At 41.6% G+C, this 22,388-nt stretch overlaps 1 protein-coding gene across 1 annotated transcript in view; it reads right to left on the reverse strand.

The window, feature by feature from the left end:
* Positions 1-9,071: 9,071 nt before the first annotated feature.
* EXOC5 (exocyst complex component 5) overlaps positions 9,072-22,388 on the reverse strand; it is a gene marked incomplete in the record, with an annotated part of 1,512,951 nt that continues 1,499,634 nt past the window's right edge. The window contains 2 exon segments of the mRNA XM_044074439.1: positions 9,072-16,454; positions 22,158-22,373. Coding sequence (XP_043930374.1) covers positions 16,266-16,454; positions 22,158-22,373 — 405 coding nt within the window.

A 22,388-nucleotide genomic window follows, 5' to 3' on the forward strand; every position in this document is an offset into this window, starting at 1 on the left:
TTCCATCAAAGCAATTAAAATGTTGATGAAGTCCTGATCATATTGCCCAGTTTCTAATAACTGCATCTCCAACCATGTCAAACCAATGCCTTGTGGGATGACAGAAAACAAGTTACATACATCAATAGTTACCAACAACATATGCTCATTGTATGATATTTTGTTGATATTCTCTAAGAACCGCCAGGAATCCTTACAAATGTATGGAAAAAATATAAGCCCTTTTTCAAGTGAAAATCTAAATATATGCCTATAAAGCAGGTTTTTGCCCTTTTACCATAAACAATACATCTAAATTTTGGATTACTTAACCCCTTATGTATTTTGGGGATTCCAAATATGTTTGATACTACTGGATGGTCATTTTTAAGGTATGAATAGTCTTTCTCATCAATCTGTCCTTGATATAGCATATCCTCCTCCAACAAGTCTATCTGTCTATATGCAATGTTAATTTCATTAAGGGAATTTTCATAATATGCATCATTCATTAACAAAATGGACATAGAATAATCACTTCTGTCCATTATGACTACCCCATTACCCTTATCGGGTTTCATTACCCTTATTGTCTTATCCATGGAGATGTCAAATAACAGTTTTCTTTTGTATACAGCTAAACTGTCATTAATGTGGGTGTTTTTTCTCAAAACATCCCTAAAATCTAATTCACAGGCCTTTTCAAAAATGCTGACATTAGACAACAGGGGGTTAAAAACACTTTTTTTAGGGCACTGTTACTATCATTATAACCAGTATTACCCTGTCTGAACCATAAGGATAGACTAATTTGTGTGTATATAATTTTAGATCAATGAGTAACTCAGCTATATTTGCCATTCTACTAGGTACAAAAGTAAAAGCTTTTGTTAATAAATCAGCATGTTGAGTATCGATATCTTTATGTGAATAATTAAAAATTTTAAAATCTCCTTCTGTATTATTACCAATACTAGGTACTAAATGGAATCAGCATCACAAACACTGTCATGTACATCCATACTATTCAAAACATCAGTTGAAACTATTAGAGTCAACTCTTCATTACCATCGTCATGATTAACATTCAAACCAGTCATTGAATATTCATTTACATCCAAATCATCATTATCAACATGAGCTGGGGAAGCATCTGGATTAATACCATGATTTGAGTTCCCAAAGTCACATATTTGCCCCAAAACAACACAATAACATACATTAGAACCAATGTTGTGACTTACTTCATTAAGCAAGGAAATGACCATGTCCATCATCTCCTCCGCTGATACTGCACAAAATTCTTGTTTGTGGGGCTTGCGCCCTGTGCTACATAATCCTTGTGTCGATTCTCTGAAAAAGCCTGCCTTTCTTGCCCCTTATTTTTCAATCTCTCAGACTGTCGGATTTCATACTCCAAGGGGGGGCCTTCCACACGTTCATGCTTACTTTCTTGTCATCTCTGCAGTGACCTCAATACCCCCTCTGATTCGCTAACGTCATTAGTTGTTCCTTGACTGTTACCATGGCTGACAATGGGTTCTGGATACGCCTGCCTTGTCTCATATTCTCTTAAATCATGTTTAATTTTATTCATTTTCCAATGAAAAATATTATTGCAAATGTTATCCACATTATTAAATCATAATTGGTTTTGTATCTGTCAAAAACCAAATTGCTCTGTATAACTGCATTCTGCTCATCAAGCTAATTGGTCTGACTTCAGTTTATTATATTTCAGTATTAACTTTATTACTTCAAAACCTGAATAATCAAAAAGTTGTTGTAATTCCTTAATAAATTCTGGATTACACTCAGCCCCATTTGGGTACTTCCAACAGCACAGCCCACGAGGAACCTGTTGCAACATCAGGTTCCTTTCTATGTACCCATTCTCAAGCTGCAATTTCCTAAAAGTTAATAGTGTTTTTTTGAAACTCCTCTAGCCTATCTGCCAAGGAGACGGGTTGAGGTTCAATATTACTTATTGCCACATTGTTGTGATTAAAACTGTAAGTAAACTTTTTCCAGCCAGCCCATTCAAATCCATTGGACCCATTTACCTTGGTTGTATGATTTTTCCACCCGCGAGGAAGCAGTTTGTTGAATATGTGGCGACAGTTGTGTAAGTGGAAAACCCAGACTGCCAAACATATCGCTGCCTGATAATTTTTCCAGGATACCATTGGTTTGTGATGAATGGACTGCCATTTGTTGACTAATATGTTCCAATATGTCTTCCAAATCACCATGCTGGCTGGATTGATCCATTTTGTGCTGCTGCAGCCCGACTACTTAAACTCAAGTAACAAACCACTCCAATTCCACATGAAATAAACTGGTAACCACTTATTGAGAATAAATGACAGCCCAAAGCAGCACTTCAACTCCATTTATTATCCAGAGACAAATCAGTAAAATTCATAAAACCAGTTAAGCGCTTTCATCCCGATATGCAAAGGACTTCTTCAGAACAAAAACTGTTAGCAACCCCAACCCTTAAAAATACTTGTACTAATCAGCCCATTAATCAATCGAGCAAGTAAGTGGATACATGTTTAACTATTATGATGCTCTAAAATTAAAAGGAAGATTAAATTAACTGTTACATAATGTGTTAACCTAAATTTTTTTTAATTTTAAAACACTATTGATACTAACATTTTCATTGATCCCAGGATATTTTGTGGCATTAAGTCTTAACTGCCACTTGAGCTCACAAACACACAAATTGTCATCCACAACAAATCCTGGACTATTTGTTGCACTATCAGAAATCTAAACTCATGCTCATTATAACTGCATATGTGGCCTGTATTATGCATTGGTCATTTTATTTTTTTTATATCTGCTAAATGTTCGTATATTCTATCCCTGAACCATCTACAGGTCTTACCAATATAAAATACTGGACATGATAAACATTTTGCCATATAAACCTCATTTTTGCTCTGGCAATTATAATGCCCCTTGATATAAATTTCCTTCCCATTTAAATTAAACTTACCATCAGTGACCAAAATATGGGAGCATTGTGAACACATACCACATTTAAAATTACCCACTACTTTATAACCATCTCCTGAGTAATGGGTAACAGTTTCCAAAATATCTTTAAGGGACCTATCCCTTCTATATACAAACATGGGCTCATCCCCCAAGTAACTTTACTGCATCTTGATCTATACACTAAAGCTACTTGAAATGGTGGGAGGTTGAGGATATAACAGGTGAACCCTACAAAAAAACATGGAGAATGGACTTGGCAAAATCCTGCTCTAACCCTAGAAACAACATCCAACTTATATAGTGCTTAGTGAAAGTATGCACAGAATTTTCGAATTCCAAGAGTAGCGTTTTTTCTTCACAGCTAAACCCAATTTTGTGTCTTGAAAAGAAACAAAAAAGTTGCTCAATTTTCTAATATCCTTGGTGTTTTCTAGAGAGCACTGAGCTACCTTTGCAAATCCAAAGAATGCAGAACCCTCTCTCACTGCTGTTTTGAGGACAGTGGAAAAAGAAGAAAGATTACTTTTCTAATTCAAAGACAAATTGTTGACCATTTTAGGCATAAAATAATTAGCTTGAAGAGACACTCATGCCTCTGTGGAAACCCAAAAAAGGAGTAACTGTCATAAGGTCTTAAGTTCAGAAGTCACAGCCACTAACCAGAGAGTTTTCCAAGTACACAATTTAAATTTAGAAGAAGCTGCTGGTTCAAAGGATGGCTGTGTTAACTTTTCAAGGACAAAGTTAAGGTCCCACAAAGGAGGTATTGGGTTTCTTGAAGGCCTAACATGAAGGACACCTTTCAAAAATTGTTTAATTTCCCATCTAGAGGAAAGTGGTAGATCTACAGGCACACAAGCAGAAATGGCTGACAAAATGAGCTTTAACAAGAGAGTAGACCAGACCAGAGTTGAGCAAGTCACACAAATAAGAACAGTAGGAATACCAACTAAGAGAGGGTCAGTATCATTTTTGTAACACCAAACTGAAAATCCTTTCCACTCTGCAACACAAGAGTTATTTTATTCTGGTCTCCTGCAAAACGCAAAGCATGTCCTCACAAAACTGGAGTAAAACAGGAATCTAAACCCATAGAGTCAAATGTAGGGTGAGAAGATGTGGGAAAATGTGAGACCCCTTGCCGTGTGCGAGATCTAATATTGTGCTATAACCTGTGATGACTGTCCCTGGCCAGGTGAAAAAGAAAGGGAAGCCAATGGTGTCTGGGCCAAAAAGGAGTCGTCAAAACAATTTGGGCATGTTACACATGGCCTTGTGTAGGGCCCTTGGTAACACAGGGAGGGGGATAAGCATAAAGAAACATCCCTTTCCAAGACAAAGACATGGTATCCACTTTTCAAGCCAGAGGACTTGGTACTCTGTAACAGAGCTCAAGAAGTTGTTCAGATAGAAGGCAAAAAGATCCATTTGAGGCACACCTCACAATGGCCCATGTCCAGGAAAGCCTCTCTGTGAAGCATCTACTTTGGGGGATCTGTTCTGATCCTGCTCAGACTGTCACCAGATGGTGCTGATGGAATATAAATTGCCTGAAGCATCAATTGATGGTGAATGGTGAAACCCAATGCAATGATGGACAGTTTGAGAAGAGAGTAAAACCTTGCTCCCCCTTGCTTATGTACCATATGACGATGGTGTTGTCTGCAAAAATTCTGAGGTTACCTGGATTCAAAGGGAATGCGCAGCCTGAAGAGCTTTCATTCCCTGGTTGATGATCTGGTCTTTTACCTGTACAGGACACCAGATCCCCTCAACCCTAATGCTGTTGGAAGAAGTCCCCCATTCCTGATCTGAAGTGTCTATAAACAGCTCCTTTGTGGGAGAAGGAACCTTAAAAGGTAGGTCTGGATTCAGAGAAATCTGGTGGATCCACCACAGAAACTCCCTCCTGAGGCAAGGCAAGGAAGAGATGGGAAAGTCCAGAAGATGATGTTGCAGCTAAATTTTCCTAAGACAACACTTAAACTTCTGCATTGGGAGTCTGGCAAAAGGAATCACTGGAATAGTGGATGTCATGAACCCCAGGGCTCAGAAAAACTCTCTTGCAGACATAACTTGCAATGGAAGAATGTGCTGGAAGAATGCTGTGAAGCAGAGGACCTTGGAAAGAGGAAGAAAGGCCATCACTGGTGGGGTATGATTCCTGCATCCCAAGAAAACCTGGTACTGTGAAGGGGTCAGAATAAACTTCTTCAGACTGAGAGTTAAACAAGGAGAAGAATGGTAAATTCTAGGTTCTGCAGAAGAAGCTACTGACAGAAGGCTTGAACAAGAAGTTTGTCCAGACAGGGAAACATATGAACACCACTGTGCTTGCAAAAGGCTATGATCAGTGTGAGACACTGTAGAAACCCCTCAATGCTGTAGAATGACCAAAAGACAAACCACTGAACTGATAAGGTGAGGAAGAAACAGAAAAATGTAAATACTTCCTAAAGAGAGGGTGAACAGTAATATGGAGATAGGCATCCTTCAGGTACAGTGACACCAGGTAGGTGTAAGGAAACAGCAGAGGAAATAGAGACTGGAGAAATGAAATTGCTAAAAGAAGGAACTTTTAGAAAGTGTTGAGAATGGAGAGGTGTAGAATGGGTCTCCAAGAACCCTCCTTCCTGAGGACCAAATTATCTTGGAGTAGAATAGAATAATTTGTCTCTCTGGAGCAGAGGGACTGGCTGAACAGTCCCTTGAGCCAATAGGTTATAAGGAGGAGGAGGACATATAGTTGGCAAGGAGGAGGAGGTTGAGGAATCCCTGAAAACACAAAGATACTTCCAAACCTTGAAATAACCAGTGTGAATGACCAGAGTCTCTGTGGTGATTTATTGCCAAACTGGAAAGGACTGAGTTAACCTTAGAGAAAGAGGAATCTGGAAGAGGTGGAGGGGTACTGACTGTCAAATAAAGGTGGATTTGTCTGGAAAAGAAGTCTTCTGTACTCTTGAATCCTAAGTACATTTCTCAGGATACAATCTTTTGAAATGGACTGCCTAAGATGCCAATGCACAAAGGTAATTCTGTTGAAATTTTGGTACAGGTGAAAGAAAGATTTGTTTAAGGTATTGCACAAGCTTCAGATCCAAAAAGATTTTGAGTATCCAATGGAGAATCCAACAATTTAACCTTGATATCCTCAAGGAGAGATTACAGCCTAAGCTAGGAATACCACGCAACAACCGACCCTGATGCAGCAGCCTGAAAAGAAGCATCATCAGCATCAAGGCTGCATTTGATGGAATTGCAAACCATGGAAATGGCAGATGTCTTAGCTTCAGAATCAGGCATGTCTGCCAGAACATCCTAAAGCTTAGACAGAAGAGATGGACCATACCTGGTCACATCGGTCTGGTAATTAAAGGCCTTGAAGGCTAAAGTAGCAGAGGGATAAACTTTCTTATCATACCTGTCAATAACTCTACTATCTTTATCAGAAGTTAAAAGCTTAGAGGAAGGAATCAAATTAGAAGGCCAGCAGAGAGACAAAAAGAAATCACTGCAGGGTCCGGAGGAGGATTCTGTACAAGAATTTCTGACACTCAGGAACTTTGTAGAAACTGACCGTTTTTTTTTTTTTTTTTAGGAGCAGGGGGCTGAAACTCAGGAGCCTGAATAAAGGTCTCGAGAAGGGCTTCCAAAACAGGAGGTACTGCAGAAGGCCTGGGAGACACCATCTGTAAGAGATCATATCTCTGCTGGACCTCAGAATGTTGGGAATTCTCCCATTAAAAATTTTCCATCACTTTCACAATGGTGCCCCGAAAAGAAAGCTCCTCAATAAGGGGAAGCGTATCATCTTCATCTGATCCCACAGCAACTGTGGAATGGATCTGACAGGAGGGAGTAGAAGAAAGAGGGAAACCAACAGGGAAAGGTACCTCCAAACCTTGTGGGGGTACATCAAAAAGAACCTGAGTGAAGTCTTACCACTCCCTATGGGGTCTTTAGCTTCAGGTACCACACTGCCTTGTCTTTTATTTTTTCTTTTTTTTCTTTACAGGGACCTCTGCCCGAACACATTTAGGGGATTCTGATTCCTGTCCAACTTCAATAAGAGGCCTAGGTAATTCTTCTTTAGCAAGTATGTGAAGAATCCCCCTTACGACCTTCAGAAATAATCAGTTGCAGGTCCCCCTTGACGTCTGCAGCAGACGTCAGCTTGGCCTCAGAGGATGTGCGAACAGCATTGCCCTGTGTCAGCCTCCAACTGGGTTACAACACAGGAAGCAGGAGACAGAACTGGATAATCCTTGGGCTCTTCTGTTAGAGGCTAGACAGCGGAAGTCTCCAAGCGCATTTTTTTTTTTTTTTTACTTCTTTTTGAAAGCTGTTGCATGTCTGGGTGGAAGGATTCAGAGGCCATAGCTCCCTGACTGAATAAGTTATACACAGAGAGGGGGAGAGAGACAAAAGATGGCTGAACACCGTCTTGGGGACAAAGGACCAGAAAATATCACACTGTGTGTGCTCATGTTCTGCACCTAAGCAGAAAAGACACTTGTCTGTCTTTATGGGGAACACTCATTTCCCCTTTTTGGATGACATTTAAAAGAAATAACCAAGCAAAAAGGGGAAACAAAAGCAATGATAAGCAACAAACAAATTCAAAAACAGTATATGAACAAGCAGTAAAGAAGTTCTGAGGATTTCGCACTTGTATGTCACTTCTGTACCTTACTTACTCCTTGAAGTAAGACATATGTCTGATGTACAGACAAGGACCCAAGACTTTTGGTATGCTGGCCAGACATACAGCTGTCCTAGGTAGAATATCCCTTTTGTAATGAATACTGCAACAGTGATAAGGAAGGGACACCTTTGCAAGTCACTGCATATAAATGACTAGTAGAACTTAAGACTGGGCCAGTTAAACATTTCTGGGGAAAAAGAATAGCAAACCTCTTCCATACTGCAACAAACACACCAGGAGATCATATGCATTAGCTCACAGATGGAAGGATTAGGTCTAGACTTGGAGGTGACAGGGCTAGTACAGGTCTTCTTACATAAAAGAAAATGAAAAGAATAAAAGGACTCTACTTCACGTTACAGCTGTACTGATAATGAGAGCAACTAGACATCTGACATGTAGGCAGGATGTGAAAACAAAGGTACAGAAAAGACTTTGAGAAGGAACAGGGACAGGAACAGAAGACTGACTACAGAACTGAAATCAAAATTCCAGGACTAATATTTGGGAATTTTTGACTGGCATATAAAAGCTAAATACATCTACACTCCAAAATGTTGCAATCTAAGTCAATACTGTTAGACATTAACTAATGGAACGAATGTTAAAAAGTGGACGTGACCATGCAATCTGTAAATATAGTAAAATAATTAAATTCTGGGACATGGTAAAGAAATATATGGTCAGAATTATAAGAAGAGAGGTAGCTGCAGCCTAAAGAATTATGCTTCTTTGTACTGCAGATAATTAGGGCAAAGAAAATACATAGGTAAACTGTCAAGATTAAAATACCTAGTAGGAATTCAACAAATACCATACAGATGGAATGTAGGTAAGATTTCCTCATGGAAATACTGCATAGAAGAGCTGCAACAGAAATACAAGGAATAAAGGTAGGAAGAGATAATAAAAAAAAAGATGGGGCAAAGAAAACAAAACAAAAAAAAATGTAAACCAAAGAAGGAACACATGGAAAATGTACATGGCATAAGGGGATGGATTTTAAAAAGGAATTTAGAAACTTGGGGTTGGCACTGCCGAAACGATACAAGGAGGGATGTCAAAAGGGAACTAATAAGGAAAATGTGTCAAGGAATTTATATTAAACGTGATATGAGCAGAATAGATAACTGTATACTCTTTGCTGTTCATCCACAAAATTTATACAAAGCTACAAAAAAGCAGCTCTTCGCTAAAGCAGAGTGCCCTTTAAAACTGGTGTATGCAACACAAGTTTCTTCTTTGACTGTGAATTCCAAAGGTATGAACATGTTTGGAAATTAGTGGAATAATACTCTAAAACCCTGTATGAAAGTACATGATGCATGCATCTAACTCCCAACAGTAACACAGTAGGAAATAAAGTTTTCAGCAATTTCATGAAATATTTATTGTTTATCCTGGGGAAATGTTAGCAGTTTTGAAACACAGCCCTCTTCATTACTGCTGCTACCATCCCTTTTAATGAAGCTGAAAGGAAAAGTATCATATGGAAGTCAAGCAAAGGAAAAATACAACCAATATATTCTTCAGAAACAAGTTAGTATGGTTTACCAGAATTTTTAAAATAATTCAAAAACAAATATTACAAAATATAAATATTATGAGCAACTGTCTCATTCTTGCATTTGGGAAAATGTACTTCTATTAAAGGCCTGTGCATTTTAAACACTCCAAGGCTAAAACCACAATATAAATATTCATTAAAGGACTGGTCTCTGCAGCATTTATGAACCTAAGGGACATAAGTCATCAAATGCTTCTTCCTAGGTTCATGGCCATGATTCAGAAGAATGTTAGAGAATGTGTTACTACTGAACCACCAAATGACCAGGAAAATTCTTCTTCTATATGAAGATGGAAGATAGTGTTAGTAATAAAATTACTCCCTTGAAATCCAGTTATGTTTTAAGAAAAGATAGTTAAAAAATAAAGAAATATTTTATCAATTGTGAAAATAAGTTACAATTTCAGAGAAAATGCTATTAAAGAAAGACGAACCATTAAATTACAAATGTTTAAAACTAATATGACACACATTCATACTGACAAGTAAAAGCAGTGCTCAAATATAAGATTCTGACAGTAAAATACATTCTGGAGTGCAGTAATTTTGATACTATATCACCCTCAACTCCCCCTCCACTTAACTTAAGGAGCTGTACATTTAATTATATTACATTGTACTACATTGTGAACTAACCCCACACCAACAATCTGGGGCTACACAGTTATTTAAACAGGAAGGCAAAAATGGCGGCAAGAATTCTAATGAACTAAGTTACTAATAAGCACTGATCAACAAACTGCCTTTAAATTGTGCTTCAATTTAAACAATCTAAAGCTGCTTTTGTTTACAGTTCTTATGTAACCTTTACAACAGCCCTAAGTGCTTACCTAGCACTCTGCAGTAAAACTTACCATAACAGTAGTTGCTGGAGTATGTTCACTGTTGCAGTGGTATACACTTGGGGAATTCTGCCGCAGAATGCTGATGTCTGGTTCGACTTCCAGAGCTTTTTAACATTCTCCTTCCAGGCCGGAAAGACTCCCTCCACTCTGAACATTAGCACATTTGTGGAATAAGAGGGACATATGCCTGCACCATCTTAACTCTTTCTTGCCAGTCAGCTCCAGAGATCTTGACTGAGACCAGAACACAAGACACTTGGATGGAATATGCCACCAAAATGGCAGCCTATACAGAAGAATCACAAAGTTGCTTCTGCAAAACCTAGGTTAACCTGAGGAGGATGAGGGACACATTGTAAGGGTAGCAGCCCTGGAGGGTACAGGGACAGGTGACAGAGTACCTGTTCCAACCCAGGATGTCCACAGGGAAGAAGGTAGAGGGAGCAGAGGGAATATTAGTGCAAAAATAAATATACTCTACAGTCTATAATTATGGTATATTGCAAACATAACTGTAGTGTTCATTGTACAGCTCACTGCTGGTTTAGTGACAATACTTAGGAAATTCCCACAGCTTACGGACCAATGGGTGTCTGGTCTAACAAAGGCACTGTTTGCAGCAGACACTGTGGTATGACTATAGCCTGTCTTGCCCTGGCTCAAGAAGATATGTCCAGGTTATAGTGCTTCGAGAAACTTAACAGATGACCAGGCAGCAGCTTCCAAAATGGCCTGGGTGATGATCGCTCTTCAAGAAGGTAGTAGAGGCTTCTGTGCATCTTACAGAATGGACTCTCACATGCCCAGGTATAGACTTCTCATTGAAGGAGCTTCAATGACATAGCCATTTAGAGATAGTTTTAGAGAATGCCCGACTTCTCTACATATTGTCATGGAAAAGAATAGCTGGTCTGATTTCCTTTTGAGGTAAAATCTTCACGGTCTATGCACATAAAAGGTACATAAGATCCTTTCCCCTTTGATCTAAGGGATTGTCTAAAACACAGAGTGGTCAACAACCTATTTTATGGAAAGTTCTGTCACTCCTTTGTGCACTAATGCTGGACTGGTGAGGACTGTTACTCTATCCCTGTAGAAGATGAGAAAATGTGGTTTGCACATGAGGGTTGCAGTTCTGATATCATGCTGGCAGAAGTAGTGGAACTAAAAAGGCAGTTTTCCATGTGTTTTCCATATCACTAACTTGAAGGGTGCACCAGCAGCTGACTCAAAAGCCGGTAAAATTAACTCCCCTAATATGTAACTGTGGTCTTAAGGTGAAAAAAAAAATTTTTTGGAGGCCGCAAATGTAAGACCCTCCACTTAAGGAATAAACAGAAGATTCCCAAGGTATGCAGGCTGAAACTGCAGAAGCTTGTACCTTGTACCCTTACCTATGCAAGACAATCCTGTCTTGTAAAGGTCTGACATATACTTGAGGATCACTGGCAGTAAAGTCTGATTAGGGCCCAGACTATTGTTCTAGTATGACTTTCTTGTATTTGGTTTCTAAGCTCCTGTTAAGACAGAAAAAGCATGTGCCTAAAAGGGATAAGAACTACATCATACAATCCATCGGCCTGAGGGACCTTCATGCTGCCGTGTAGGTACGACCCAAAATGTTCACATGCTAGGAAAACAGTACAGGTTCTGCTCTTACCATACTTAGCAGGGTGGATAAAAGGTGCTCTCTTGGCTAACGGTAGTGTTTTGCTTGTCCTCCTTTATCTTCTGCCATTACCTTGAGGAGAAGAGGGACTGAAGGAAAAAGTGTATGGAAATAAATTTGCCCAGCTTATTGAAACATGCCACCTGTCACCCAGTCTCCTAGTGGATGATGTGCTGAAACAGACTGTTCTCATCTGTTTTATGGATAAGCAGAAAGGTCTGTTTCTGATGCACATCAACTGAGGACCAAATACAGAGAATACTTCTCCATTTAAAATCCATTCATTATGGTCTACCTCTGTTCTTCTCAACTGGTCTGCCAGAATGTTCTCATGAGAAAAGATACAAGATGTCCTGTGGTTTACGCCCAACTACAAAGCCAGGTACCATGTTTCCATGTGATTGTGTCCCACCTTCTACACCCCCCCCCCCGGTTCAATGATATACCATCTTTATGTTGTTTGTGAGAATATGCAGGATCCTGACTACCAAACAGGTCTACAGGTTTAATAACTAAAATTACTGCCATCTTTTCAACACTGATGTGTTTTTTTCCCTCCGAGTTTTCCTCCATTTCCCTTGGATCCTCCATTTTCTTAAGTGGGTCCCAAAGGAAACATATGAGGGAATCTGTGGTGACTACCATGGTGTCTGGCCTTAGCCTAAATGGGACCTTCAGGGCAAGTGTTACCTGTTCGATCCACCATTATATAGTTCTGTTGACAGAGAGCAACAGGGATTAGGTACTGCAGAGAGTAGGCATGCTGGCACCATCTATTTCTTTGGTATTACTATAGTTTCTGTATTTTAAGCACTATAGTTTCTGTGAACAGACTACATAACCCTAGTGTTTTGAGCAACTACCTCACAGCAATCTGATTTTGCTGCATTACGGAGGTGAAATATTTAGTCAGGAACAACACTTTCTTTTCAGGGAACAAATGCTGTCTGGTTCATACTGTTCATGACACCCTGGAAAATGACTTCCATGATGGGTAGTAGCTGGGATTCTCTCAGGTTTAGAGTCCGAGTTCTAGTCCTAAGGAAGTAGGCCAGAGTAAATTGCATGGCTGTCCATGTCTCCTCTGTGGTTGAAGCCTGAATCAGACAGTCTTTCAGACAGGGGTACATGTGAATGTCCTTGGTTTTGTAATACGTAATTACTCCAGCCAAGTGTTTTGTGAACACACTCTATGCAGTAGCAAGTGAGCATCCTTGCTTTGATTCTGTGGTACTGCCTATATGTCATGAGTCAACGTACGAGTATGAATGTGAAATGAGTAGTTAGTGTACGATCACTGAATAATGGAGATGGAATTGTCCCCTTTTTCTAGTAACGTGTGATCTTGGAAATGATCTAAAGTTAGTGGAGGTGTGGGTATGTAGGGTGGCTTGCTGTTCTGCAAAAACAATACTGTTTTTTCACTTTTTTCGATAAGTCCATACATCAAAATTATGTGCTCGATAGTACGGACTTTGGGGAAAGTGAAGTTCACTGGGTTACGAAGAAAATCAAGTTTAGGGATTACCTTAAACCCCTAAAGACATGTGGGGGTAAGATAACACTCAGGTCTATGGTCATCATGGAGGGTTGAGGGAAGCAGACAGGGAAAAGGGCCTGTAAAGTTAGCATTCTGAATCTTGGCACTTGAGGCAACTTATTTAGCTTTTATAAGTCTATGACTGGTCTCTACAGCCCATTTTTTTCATTGCACTAAAAGAAGTCTTGAGTAGAACCTGATGCCCTCTTCCACTTTTGGATTTCTCTCTCTCTCTCTCTCTACAGCACCATACTTCAGAAAAGTTTTGGTGGTGTAAGTTTGATTAAACATCTCTGTTCACTGCCTACTTGTGGAATATCTGACAACCCTGGACTTTTTATGAATCAGAGTCTGTATCCTTGCCACAAGACTCTTAGGAAACAAATATAATGGGTGATTTCTCCCACTCTTTTAAAAACAGACACAAATAGCCTCTTATTTTGGTCTAGAATGTGTAGGGAAGATGGGTTTTGAGAGAGTGTGGACTGAAGTAGGATATGAGGGGTAAGGAGAGGAAAAAGAGCTCTGTTGTGTGACTATTCCTTTGCGTTAGCCTACAGGTCTGCAGGCTTCTACTTTTTGACAGTTTATCATTTTCTCTTGACATGGTCCTTCTTCCCTTCTGATCTTGCTTCTGCTAGGTAGGACAGTTGCTAATGTATGTGGCAGGAGAATGAATTGTTTCACGGACTGTTTAGTCCTTCCTTCCTCCAGCTTTTTACACACCTGGTCAGCAGGGACCCAAAAGGCAGCTCCTGTTCTAGAAGGCATTTAAACAGATGCACTTTTATATAATCCATCAGAGGCTGGGTCCTTAAGCAAGCATGTCTTATCATAACTGACCCCATATGCTGCCACCTTGCATGAAGCAGCCACAGCATCACAGCCACACTTGATGGGAGTCCTTATGAACCGCAAAGGTAAGGATGCAAAACTCTAGCACTTCAGTTCTCAGGGCCTTGCCTTCTAGCTCTGTATAACCTTGTCCATCAATTAGAACCAGAAACTCACATGGTACTTTAATCTAGGAGTTTAGCAGTTAATGGCCTTGAAGGCTAGGATGGCAGAACTGTAGACTTTCCTACCAAATTAGTCAAACATCTTACTTTCCCTGCACAGGAAAGAGGATTCTTGGTCGGAGCTCCAGTAGTCCCCTTGCTGGAATCCATGGAAAATAGCACTGGACCAGTAACAGGATTACTGTGCAGGTACATGTAGGAATTTACAATCCTTTATAAATGGGCAAGCTTTTCTGTAAGTAGGAGTTTGGGTGTCTGGCTCCAAAGAAGCACTCGTAAATGCATCCTCCAAGGTTTCACTCACTGAAGGAATACGTGTGGATTTTGGCTCTAGCAGACCCAGGAGCTTTCCGTATCTTTTCTGGGTAGCAGGGTAACCTTTAGGCTCCCACTTGAAGTAATCCTTCATCCTAGTATGTGCATCTCGAAATGAGAAAGCTTCTGCTGGGGAGGTAGAAGATAAGTTGTCATCAGTGCCTGACTTGCAGCTAGGAGGGGAAAACAGAGGAGTCTGATTCTGGGGGGGTCCTCTTTCTTTTAAAAGTGGGGACACTATTGTCTGTTCTGATGGCAATTGGAAGCTCCTAAGGAAAAGTACAAAGTCATAAAACAGCCTCATCAGATCTTGTGCAGTGGCCTAGGAGGCAGGAAGGCCCACCCAAGGCAAGATGGCACACATCTAAAATATGAATGCTATACACCTGCGTTTGGGGATGGTAACATCAATTTTTCCTTGAATCTTTTGTATTATGTAGGTAGAATTTCAGCGTCTATGCACATCAACAGAATGCAGGGTTCTGAAAGGCATCACCAGAGCCCTCAGTTCAAGCAAGCATCAGAGTCAAGGGCTGCAAAAGTACCTTACCAGAACCAATGGCCTTGTGCCTACGTTGGCCTTTGGACTCCCTCAATATATCATTGTCCTCCCCTAATTCTTTCTCACAGAGATGTTACTCCTTTTGTGTTTTGAATGGGTATCCACAAATGACTTGGTTTATGCTATGCCAACCTCTTGTCAAGGGACACATTTTCTGGTAAAAGTAAACCTGGAGATGGTGAACTCTCGGCTTAGGCCTTGTTAGAACCTGGAACAATAAGAACTGGAGGAGAAATCAAGCTCCAACCAAAGTAAAACAGATACTATCAAACTTTTTAGGCATGATTTTCACCCTAATTGTAATGCAGTTACTAACTTTAAATTCTGACATCTATAGTCCCTGATGTTCAAAATATTCTCAAGCTGCAGTCATACACACAAATATATTACAACATTTCTTTTCCCCAATAAAGTGTTTATTTGTACACTGGAAACTAGACCAAACTGATGGGACTAATAACTCTTAGTAATAGGTGTCAAAAATTAATAAGATGGGGCAGGCCGATATATCTCTAAAGCACAGTATGGCTGACACCCAGGTAGAACGGCATCTTCCTGGCCTATTGGGGGAAAGGTGAAAAGATTTGAAAGATTGGCCAGACATCAGCCCTTCTGTGGCAGAAGTCCTAGAGAGTCACCCTACTGCAACAGTGAATAAAATGAAGTTTTTTAAAATTCCATAAACTGCATCTGACTTCCGAGATCACATTAAGCAGCAACTTTTAAATGCTTAAGTCATCCTAAAATATTCCATATTAGCAAATCCAAACCAATGCAATAATCTGCACTGTGCAGTAGATTAGCTCAGATTTAATGCTAGAAGAAATTAATCTCATAACAGAAAAGTCTGTGCAAAATAGTATTATTTACAGCTGTTTCAGCCTCAATTTATTACACAAAACGTAGCTCTGCTGTGGTTGCACTTCCTTCTGAGCAGTCATTAATATTCCATAAAAGCTGTAGCAACCACAGTATCATGAAAAACAAGGAAGATGCTCCCTGTGCTTTCTCTTAGCCAAGGCCTTGTAATTACAGAATGGATTCTGTTAGACTCAGCTAAAGTGTCGCCCAAGCCGTGATGATCTATAATCTGCACGTAACTGAACAAATGCATGAAGTATGTTCTTGTCAAGGTTCGTGAGCTGTTCTCCTGAGCAGACCTGCTTTAAGTTGTCAGGTGCAACAACCAAAAGATTGCATAGTGCATGGAGTGTGTCAAAAAGTTGCAAAACCAGTTGAATCTGGAAAAAAAAAGGTACAGTATGATTAGTAAACTTACAAGTTCCAAAATGTATGAAGCAAAACAAATTACACTTTTTTATAAGCTGTCATTTGTCAACAATACCAGAGTCAATTTTTTGCGTCGGTTGCAGTCACCTGTAGTCTGACGTCAGTCAGTCAGTACTATAAAGTAAGGCAGCCGACATCATTACATCAGTTTTTCTTGCCCTAACCCATCAGAAGCACAAGAAAATATGGAAAAGTGGTCCTGGTGGCTAAAATCTACCGTTGGAAGTTTATGTTCCCCTAGGGGAAGATGACACATGGGAGATGGAGGGAGGGAAACCAGGACTGCAACAGTGAATACATTCGAACATCTACATTTATGTTAAGTGTAGACAACTGTACTAAGTTCTTTGTATTTCACTGATGCAGTCAACTCCTGTGGGAGGATTCCCAAAGCTGAGGAGAGGGGTGAAAGGATAGGTTAGAGCCCTAGGCATGGGTCAGCAAGCCCTGCAGAACTGCAGAGGCAAACCCTGCCCTAGACTTAGAAAAAAGAGGTAGGTGGTAATGCTTTGTAAAGGTATAGACAAGAGGTCCAGGTGGCAGCTTCCAAGCTGTCCCTGGTGGAGACACCTCTGAGGAAGGCTGTGGAAGTGGGGGCTGCCCTAGTGGAATGGGTATAGATAGACTTGGGGGGTTCCCCTGTAGTCTGTAGCAGAAATGGATACAATGTAATATCCTTTTGGAAATGGTTTGTTTGGAAATGGGTTCCCCCTCTGCCCCGGGAGGGGGCAAAGCTAACAAGCAGTTGGTCTGTTTTTTTAAATGGTTTAGTACAGTCCAGATAGTATTGAGTACTGAGTTGTCTAGAGTGTAGAACTCTTTCTCCCTTGTTTTGAGGGTTGGGAAAGAAGGTGGGTAGGTGTATGGCCTGGTTGAGGGTCACATCAGATACCCCCTTGGGCATAAAGGAGGGGTTAGTATTCAGGGAGACTCTGTCTGCATGGAAAATGATGAAGGGCAACCAGCCATGACAGCCTGAAGTTCTGATACCCTTCTGGCTGAGGTGATAGCTAGTAATAAGGCAGTCTTCCAGGAGAGGTACTTCAATTCTGTTGAAGAAATAGGTTCGAAAAGAGGTAAGGTTAGTTTTTCTAAAACATAATTCAGGTCCAGGGTGGCGTGGGAGGCCTCCTCGGAAGTCTGATATTAGAAATCCCTCTGAGGAATTGTTTAATCAAAGGATGAGAGAAGAGGGGTGGGGGTCTGAATCATAATAGGCAGAAATGGCTGAGGCATGGACTTTAATAGAGGAGAAAGAGAGGGCACTTTTGAGCAACTCGGCTAGGTAATCCAAGATAAGAGGGATGGAAGGATGGGAAGTACTGGCCCCTTTGGACTGGCTTCAGGAACAGAATCTTTTCCATTTCCCTGCGTATGATTTTCTGGTGCTGGGCCTTCTTGACTCCTTGTTAGCTTTTAAGGTATAAGCCATGCTGAAAGATTGAGAGTCTGTAAGTCTGGGTGCAGTATCTTTTCCCTCAACTGGGTCAAGAGGTCTGAGATCAGGGGAAGCTGCTTGGTGGGGCTGTAAGGTCAGGCTGAGCAGTAAGGGGTATTAATGCTGTCTGGGCCAATCTGATGCAAGGAGGATGGCCTTTGGTCTCTCCTCCCTTATTTTGATTAGTACCTTGGGAATAAGGCGCAGAGGAGGGAACGCGTACACAAAGAGGGAGTTCCAGGGGAAGGTCAAGGCATCCATCTTCCATGCTAGGAGGTGATGCTCCCTGGTACAGAACCTTTGCAGCTGGTGGTTGAAGTGCGAGGCAAAGAGATCCACTTCTGGAGTCCCCCACTCCTGAGTGATTTGCAGAAAGATTTCTCTGTGGAGCTGCCATTCATGGGGGTCTAAAAAGTTTCTGCTTAGGTGGTCTGCCAGGGTGTTGTTGACCCCTGATAGGTATTGGGCAATTAGGTGTAGACCCATGGAGGCGGCTGTAAGCCAGAGGCTCATGGCTAACCTGCACAGGGGGTAAGATTGGGTCCCCCCATTTGTTGATGTACCACATTACTGTGGTGTCTGTTTTTATAAGGAGAACCCCTGGCCTGAGATGGGGTTTGAAGGATGACAGAGCCTTTTGTACTGTCATCATTTCTTTCTGATTGATGTGCAAGTGAAGGCGCTGGGCATCCCAAAGACCTTGGGTGCACCTGTCTGCTAGGTGAGCATCCCAAGTAATGTCTGAGGCATCAGTGGTGATGGTCTGGCCGGTAGGGTGGAGGATGAAGAGAAGACCCTTGTTCTTGGCGCAGGCCTCTGCCAACCAGAGAAACTCGGCCCTTATATATGGGATCAGAGGGAGAGAGGCCTCTAGGGACTGAGAGTGCTGGCACCAAAGGTTCTTTAGATACCACGGAAGTTTCTCATGTGAAGCCTGGCCAGAGGAATGAGAAGGATGCAAGATGCCATGTATCCCAGGGCTTGCAGGAACTTCCTCGCGGTGAGGTGACTTTTGGAAGCCAGCTGGGTAAAGTAGAGAGTTAGGAAGCTCTGCTTTTCTGGGGATAGGAAAGCCATTTGGGATGCTGTGTCTAGTACAGCTCCCAAAAAAATGATCTTCTTGGTGGGGTTTTGCTTTGATTTTTTTTCTCACTGATGGTGAACCCTAGGGAAGTTAGGAGTGATTTGACAAAGAGAAGGTCCTGGAGCAGCTTTTCTTTGCAGTCTGCCTGAATGAGGCAGTCGTCCAGGTAAGGGTAAATCTGTACACTTCTCTGTCTGCAGAATGCTATGGCCGGGGCCAAGCATTTGGAGAATACTCTGGGTGCAGTAGATAAGCCAAAGGGCAGTGCAGAATTACTGAAAGTGCCGTGATCCTGCTCTGAAGTGCAGGAATTTCCTGCATGATTTCCTGATGGGGATGTGGAGGTAGGCACTTTTAGGTCTAGGGTCACTAGCCAGGCATTTTTTGTTAGCATAGGCAGCAGCTGCTGCAAAGGTAGCATTCTGAATCTGGGGACCACCAGGAACATGCTCAGAATGGATAGATCCAGGATGGGGCACCAAGTGCCCTCTTTTCTGGGAACAAGGAATAGTCTGGAATAAATGTTTTTGCTTGTTTGATCTGAGGGGACAGGTTCTACTGCCCCCTGGGATATGAGAGTTTGGACTTGTTTCAATGCCTCTGCCCACTGATTTGGAGGTAAGTCTGGGTACCCTCTTGGAATTGGGAGTTCACTGAAAGAGAATTTGTATCCCTGAAAAATGATCTTTAAGGCCCGTTGGTCTTTTGTTACAGAAAGCCAATTTTCTTTGAAGAGGGAGAGCCTTCCTCCTAGTTTTTGATGAGTGAAGGGAGGGCAGAGTGGGAAGGGGGAGTCACTGTGAGTGTTTGCCATAGAAGGCTGGCTTAGAACTTTCTGCCTTTGGGATGGAAGTACTCCATTGTTTTCTTCTCGGCTGGCCCTGGTATAGGGGCCTGGATGGTCTATCCCTGCGGGGCTTACCTTGGCCCTGTCTGCTAGGTGCAAGGAAGGACCAATGCTTAGAGAGAAAGTTCCTGCTGAACCTGGGAGGTTGAACCTGAAAGAAATCTTTTACTGTTTGGATAGAGTTTGCTTGGTCTTCCATCTTTTTAAGCACCTCTTCTGCTTTTTCCCCAAACAAGCATTCCTTATCTAGGGGTGCATCAATAAGTTTAGACTTGACATGATCAGGAAGATGTTGTTCCTTCAGCCATGCATGTCACCTAATAACAGATCATGTCACTGCTGTCTGCTAGAGGCTTCTAGGGCATATCCACAGAGTAATGAGTGTTTGGCCACTTGACAAGCAGAGTACAGTAAATCTGCTAACTCTTGAATTGGCACAGTCAGGAAAGGTAGAGATATTTTATTTTAATAGTTCCAAAGTGTGTTGTTGATATTTTAACATATGGAACTGAGAACTGAGTGCTCTGACAGCTAAGGTTGCAGAGCTGTATTTTACCCCATCTGTCCAGAGCTCTGGAGTCCTTGTCAGAAGGAAGAGGATTCTTGGGAGAACTAGTTTTTGCCCCTTTAGATTCCTTTGTAATGACCTCTGGGTCTGCAGCAGGATTTCTGTACAGGTATTTGTAAGAATCCAGTACTCTGCAATACTTGTCAGGTTTACTGGGAGCAGGAGGGAGGGCATCAGGGGCTAAGCTGGATTCATGGAAAACATCATCCACCACTTCTAAAATAGGGGGGATGGCCAGGGGTCTGTGCTGGGGCAGGTCCAGAAACTTTCTAAGTCTTTTCTTCAGCTGTGGGAAGTCCTGAGATACCCATTGGAAATGTTCCCTGAGGGAATGAAGGGTTTCCCCAAAGGAAAGGTCCTCTGGAGGGGAGGCAGAAGGGATGGATTCCTCCTCATCTGAACCCTCATAAGCAGTCAGGGGATGCTGTTCCTCTTCAAAATCTGAAGAGTTAGATTCCTCAGAATCCTGTTCTGTCATAAGTTCTGGAGAAGGGTGCCTTTTCCTTTTAGAAGTTGTGGCCTGACTACCCCGGATAAGGGAGATGAGATCCTCTGCTATTTTAAGCATTTGTGCTTGGGGTGGTGGAGCAGTAGCACAATGGTGGCTAGAAGCAGATTTCCTAGGAGTGGCCTGGCTTCTAGGCATGAGAGAATCCGTCGGTCTCAGAGAAATGGTAGTCAGATGAGTACATGTCAGTTTTTGTCTGGATTCAGTAATGCGAAAGGCCTCCTCGGAAGCTGGTGCCTCCGTCGCGGCTCCGGACCCAACCGAGGCAGAGATGGCCAAAGGCTTGGAAGACGAGGAAGATTTCTGCGGCATACCAGACTCCAAAGAGGTCTCAGTAGAGGCCTGCATAGATATCAAATCGGGCATCAGGGGCTGCGAAAGCGCATCACTGAATTCCAGAGAACTGATGACCTGCTTAGTGGTAGCGTCGGAAGGCTTAGCCTTATGTGGTCTCTCTCTATCTTTATCTCTACGTTTTTTCGGAACATCCACAGACTGCTAGCTGACGGATGCCACATCAGAATGCGAAGACAGAACATGAAAATAACTATCTACAAAAAGAGCTCTATGGCAAATGGTTCTCGCATTAAAGAAGGCACAGAACTGACAACGGGGGACGTCATGGTCTGGGCCTAAACAAGTGATGCAGTAAGAATGGAAATCTTGGTGTGGGATCTGCTTTCCACAGGCGAGACAATTGTTAACTTTTTCGGACATTGGTTAGTGCAAGAAAAAAGGATCCCCAACGGGATACTTAGCTTTAGACGTTTTCAGCTGAAATTCAACTTCTGGTAGCAACTGACCAGCACTCATGCAAACTGCTTCTGCTACGGGCTCCACGGCAAGAAAGACTGATGTAATGACGTCAGCTGCCTTGCTTTATAGCACTGATGACCTGACGTCAGACTACAGGTGGCTGCATCCGACACAAAAAAAAAAAAACAATGACTCGGGTATTCGGGCCAACTGAGGGCAGCCACAGCAGGGATAACCCACAGGTGATGACTGCAACAGTGAAACACGAAGAACATCAGCAAAACACTGCAGCTGAACATTTACTGAATTACTTCAATAATCTAAGCTACACTCTTAGGAAAAACAAATGGTGTGCGTGTCTGTGTGCCTACCTAGTACATATGTATACACATGCATATATATGAAAAAAAAGAATCAAGTATTTCAGTATCCAATTTAGAATGTAGACCCTACCTTAAATTCTTTGGCACATTTCCTGTATTCTGCCACATCACATATAGCCAACATGCCACCCATAGAACTATAAGAATATTGCTGAAGATGTTCATAAATAAGTCGATGAAATCGGACTCCAAATTCTGTTAGTACCGTGTCCACATTCTTCCCATCCATGGAATTTTTAATTTTTTCCACTTGTTTTCTGATGTAGCCGCATACTTTGACACATGCCTAAAATGTTTTTGA

Source organism: Protopterus annectens, chromosome 6.part0, assembly GCF_019279795.1.
Source record: "Protopterus annectens isolate FY-2018-M chromosome 6.part0, PAN1.0, whole genome shotgun sequence".
In the NCBI taxonomy this organism is placed as follows: Eukaryota; Metazoa; Chordata; order Ceratodontiformes; family Protopteridae; genus Protopterus; species Protopterus annectens.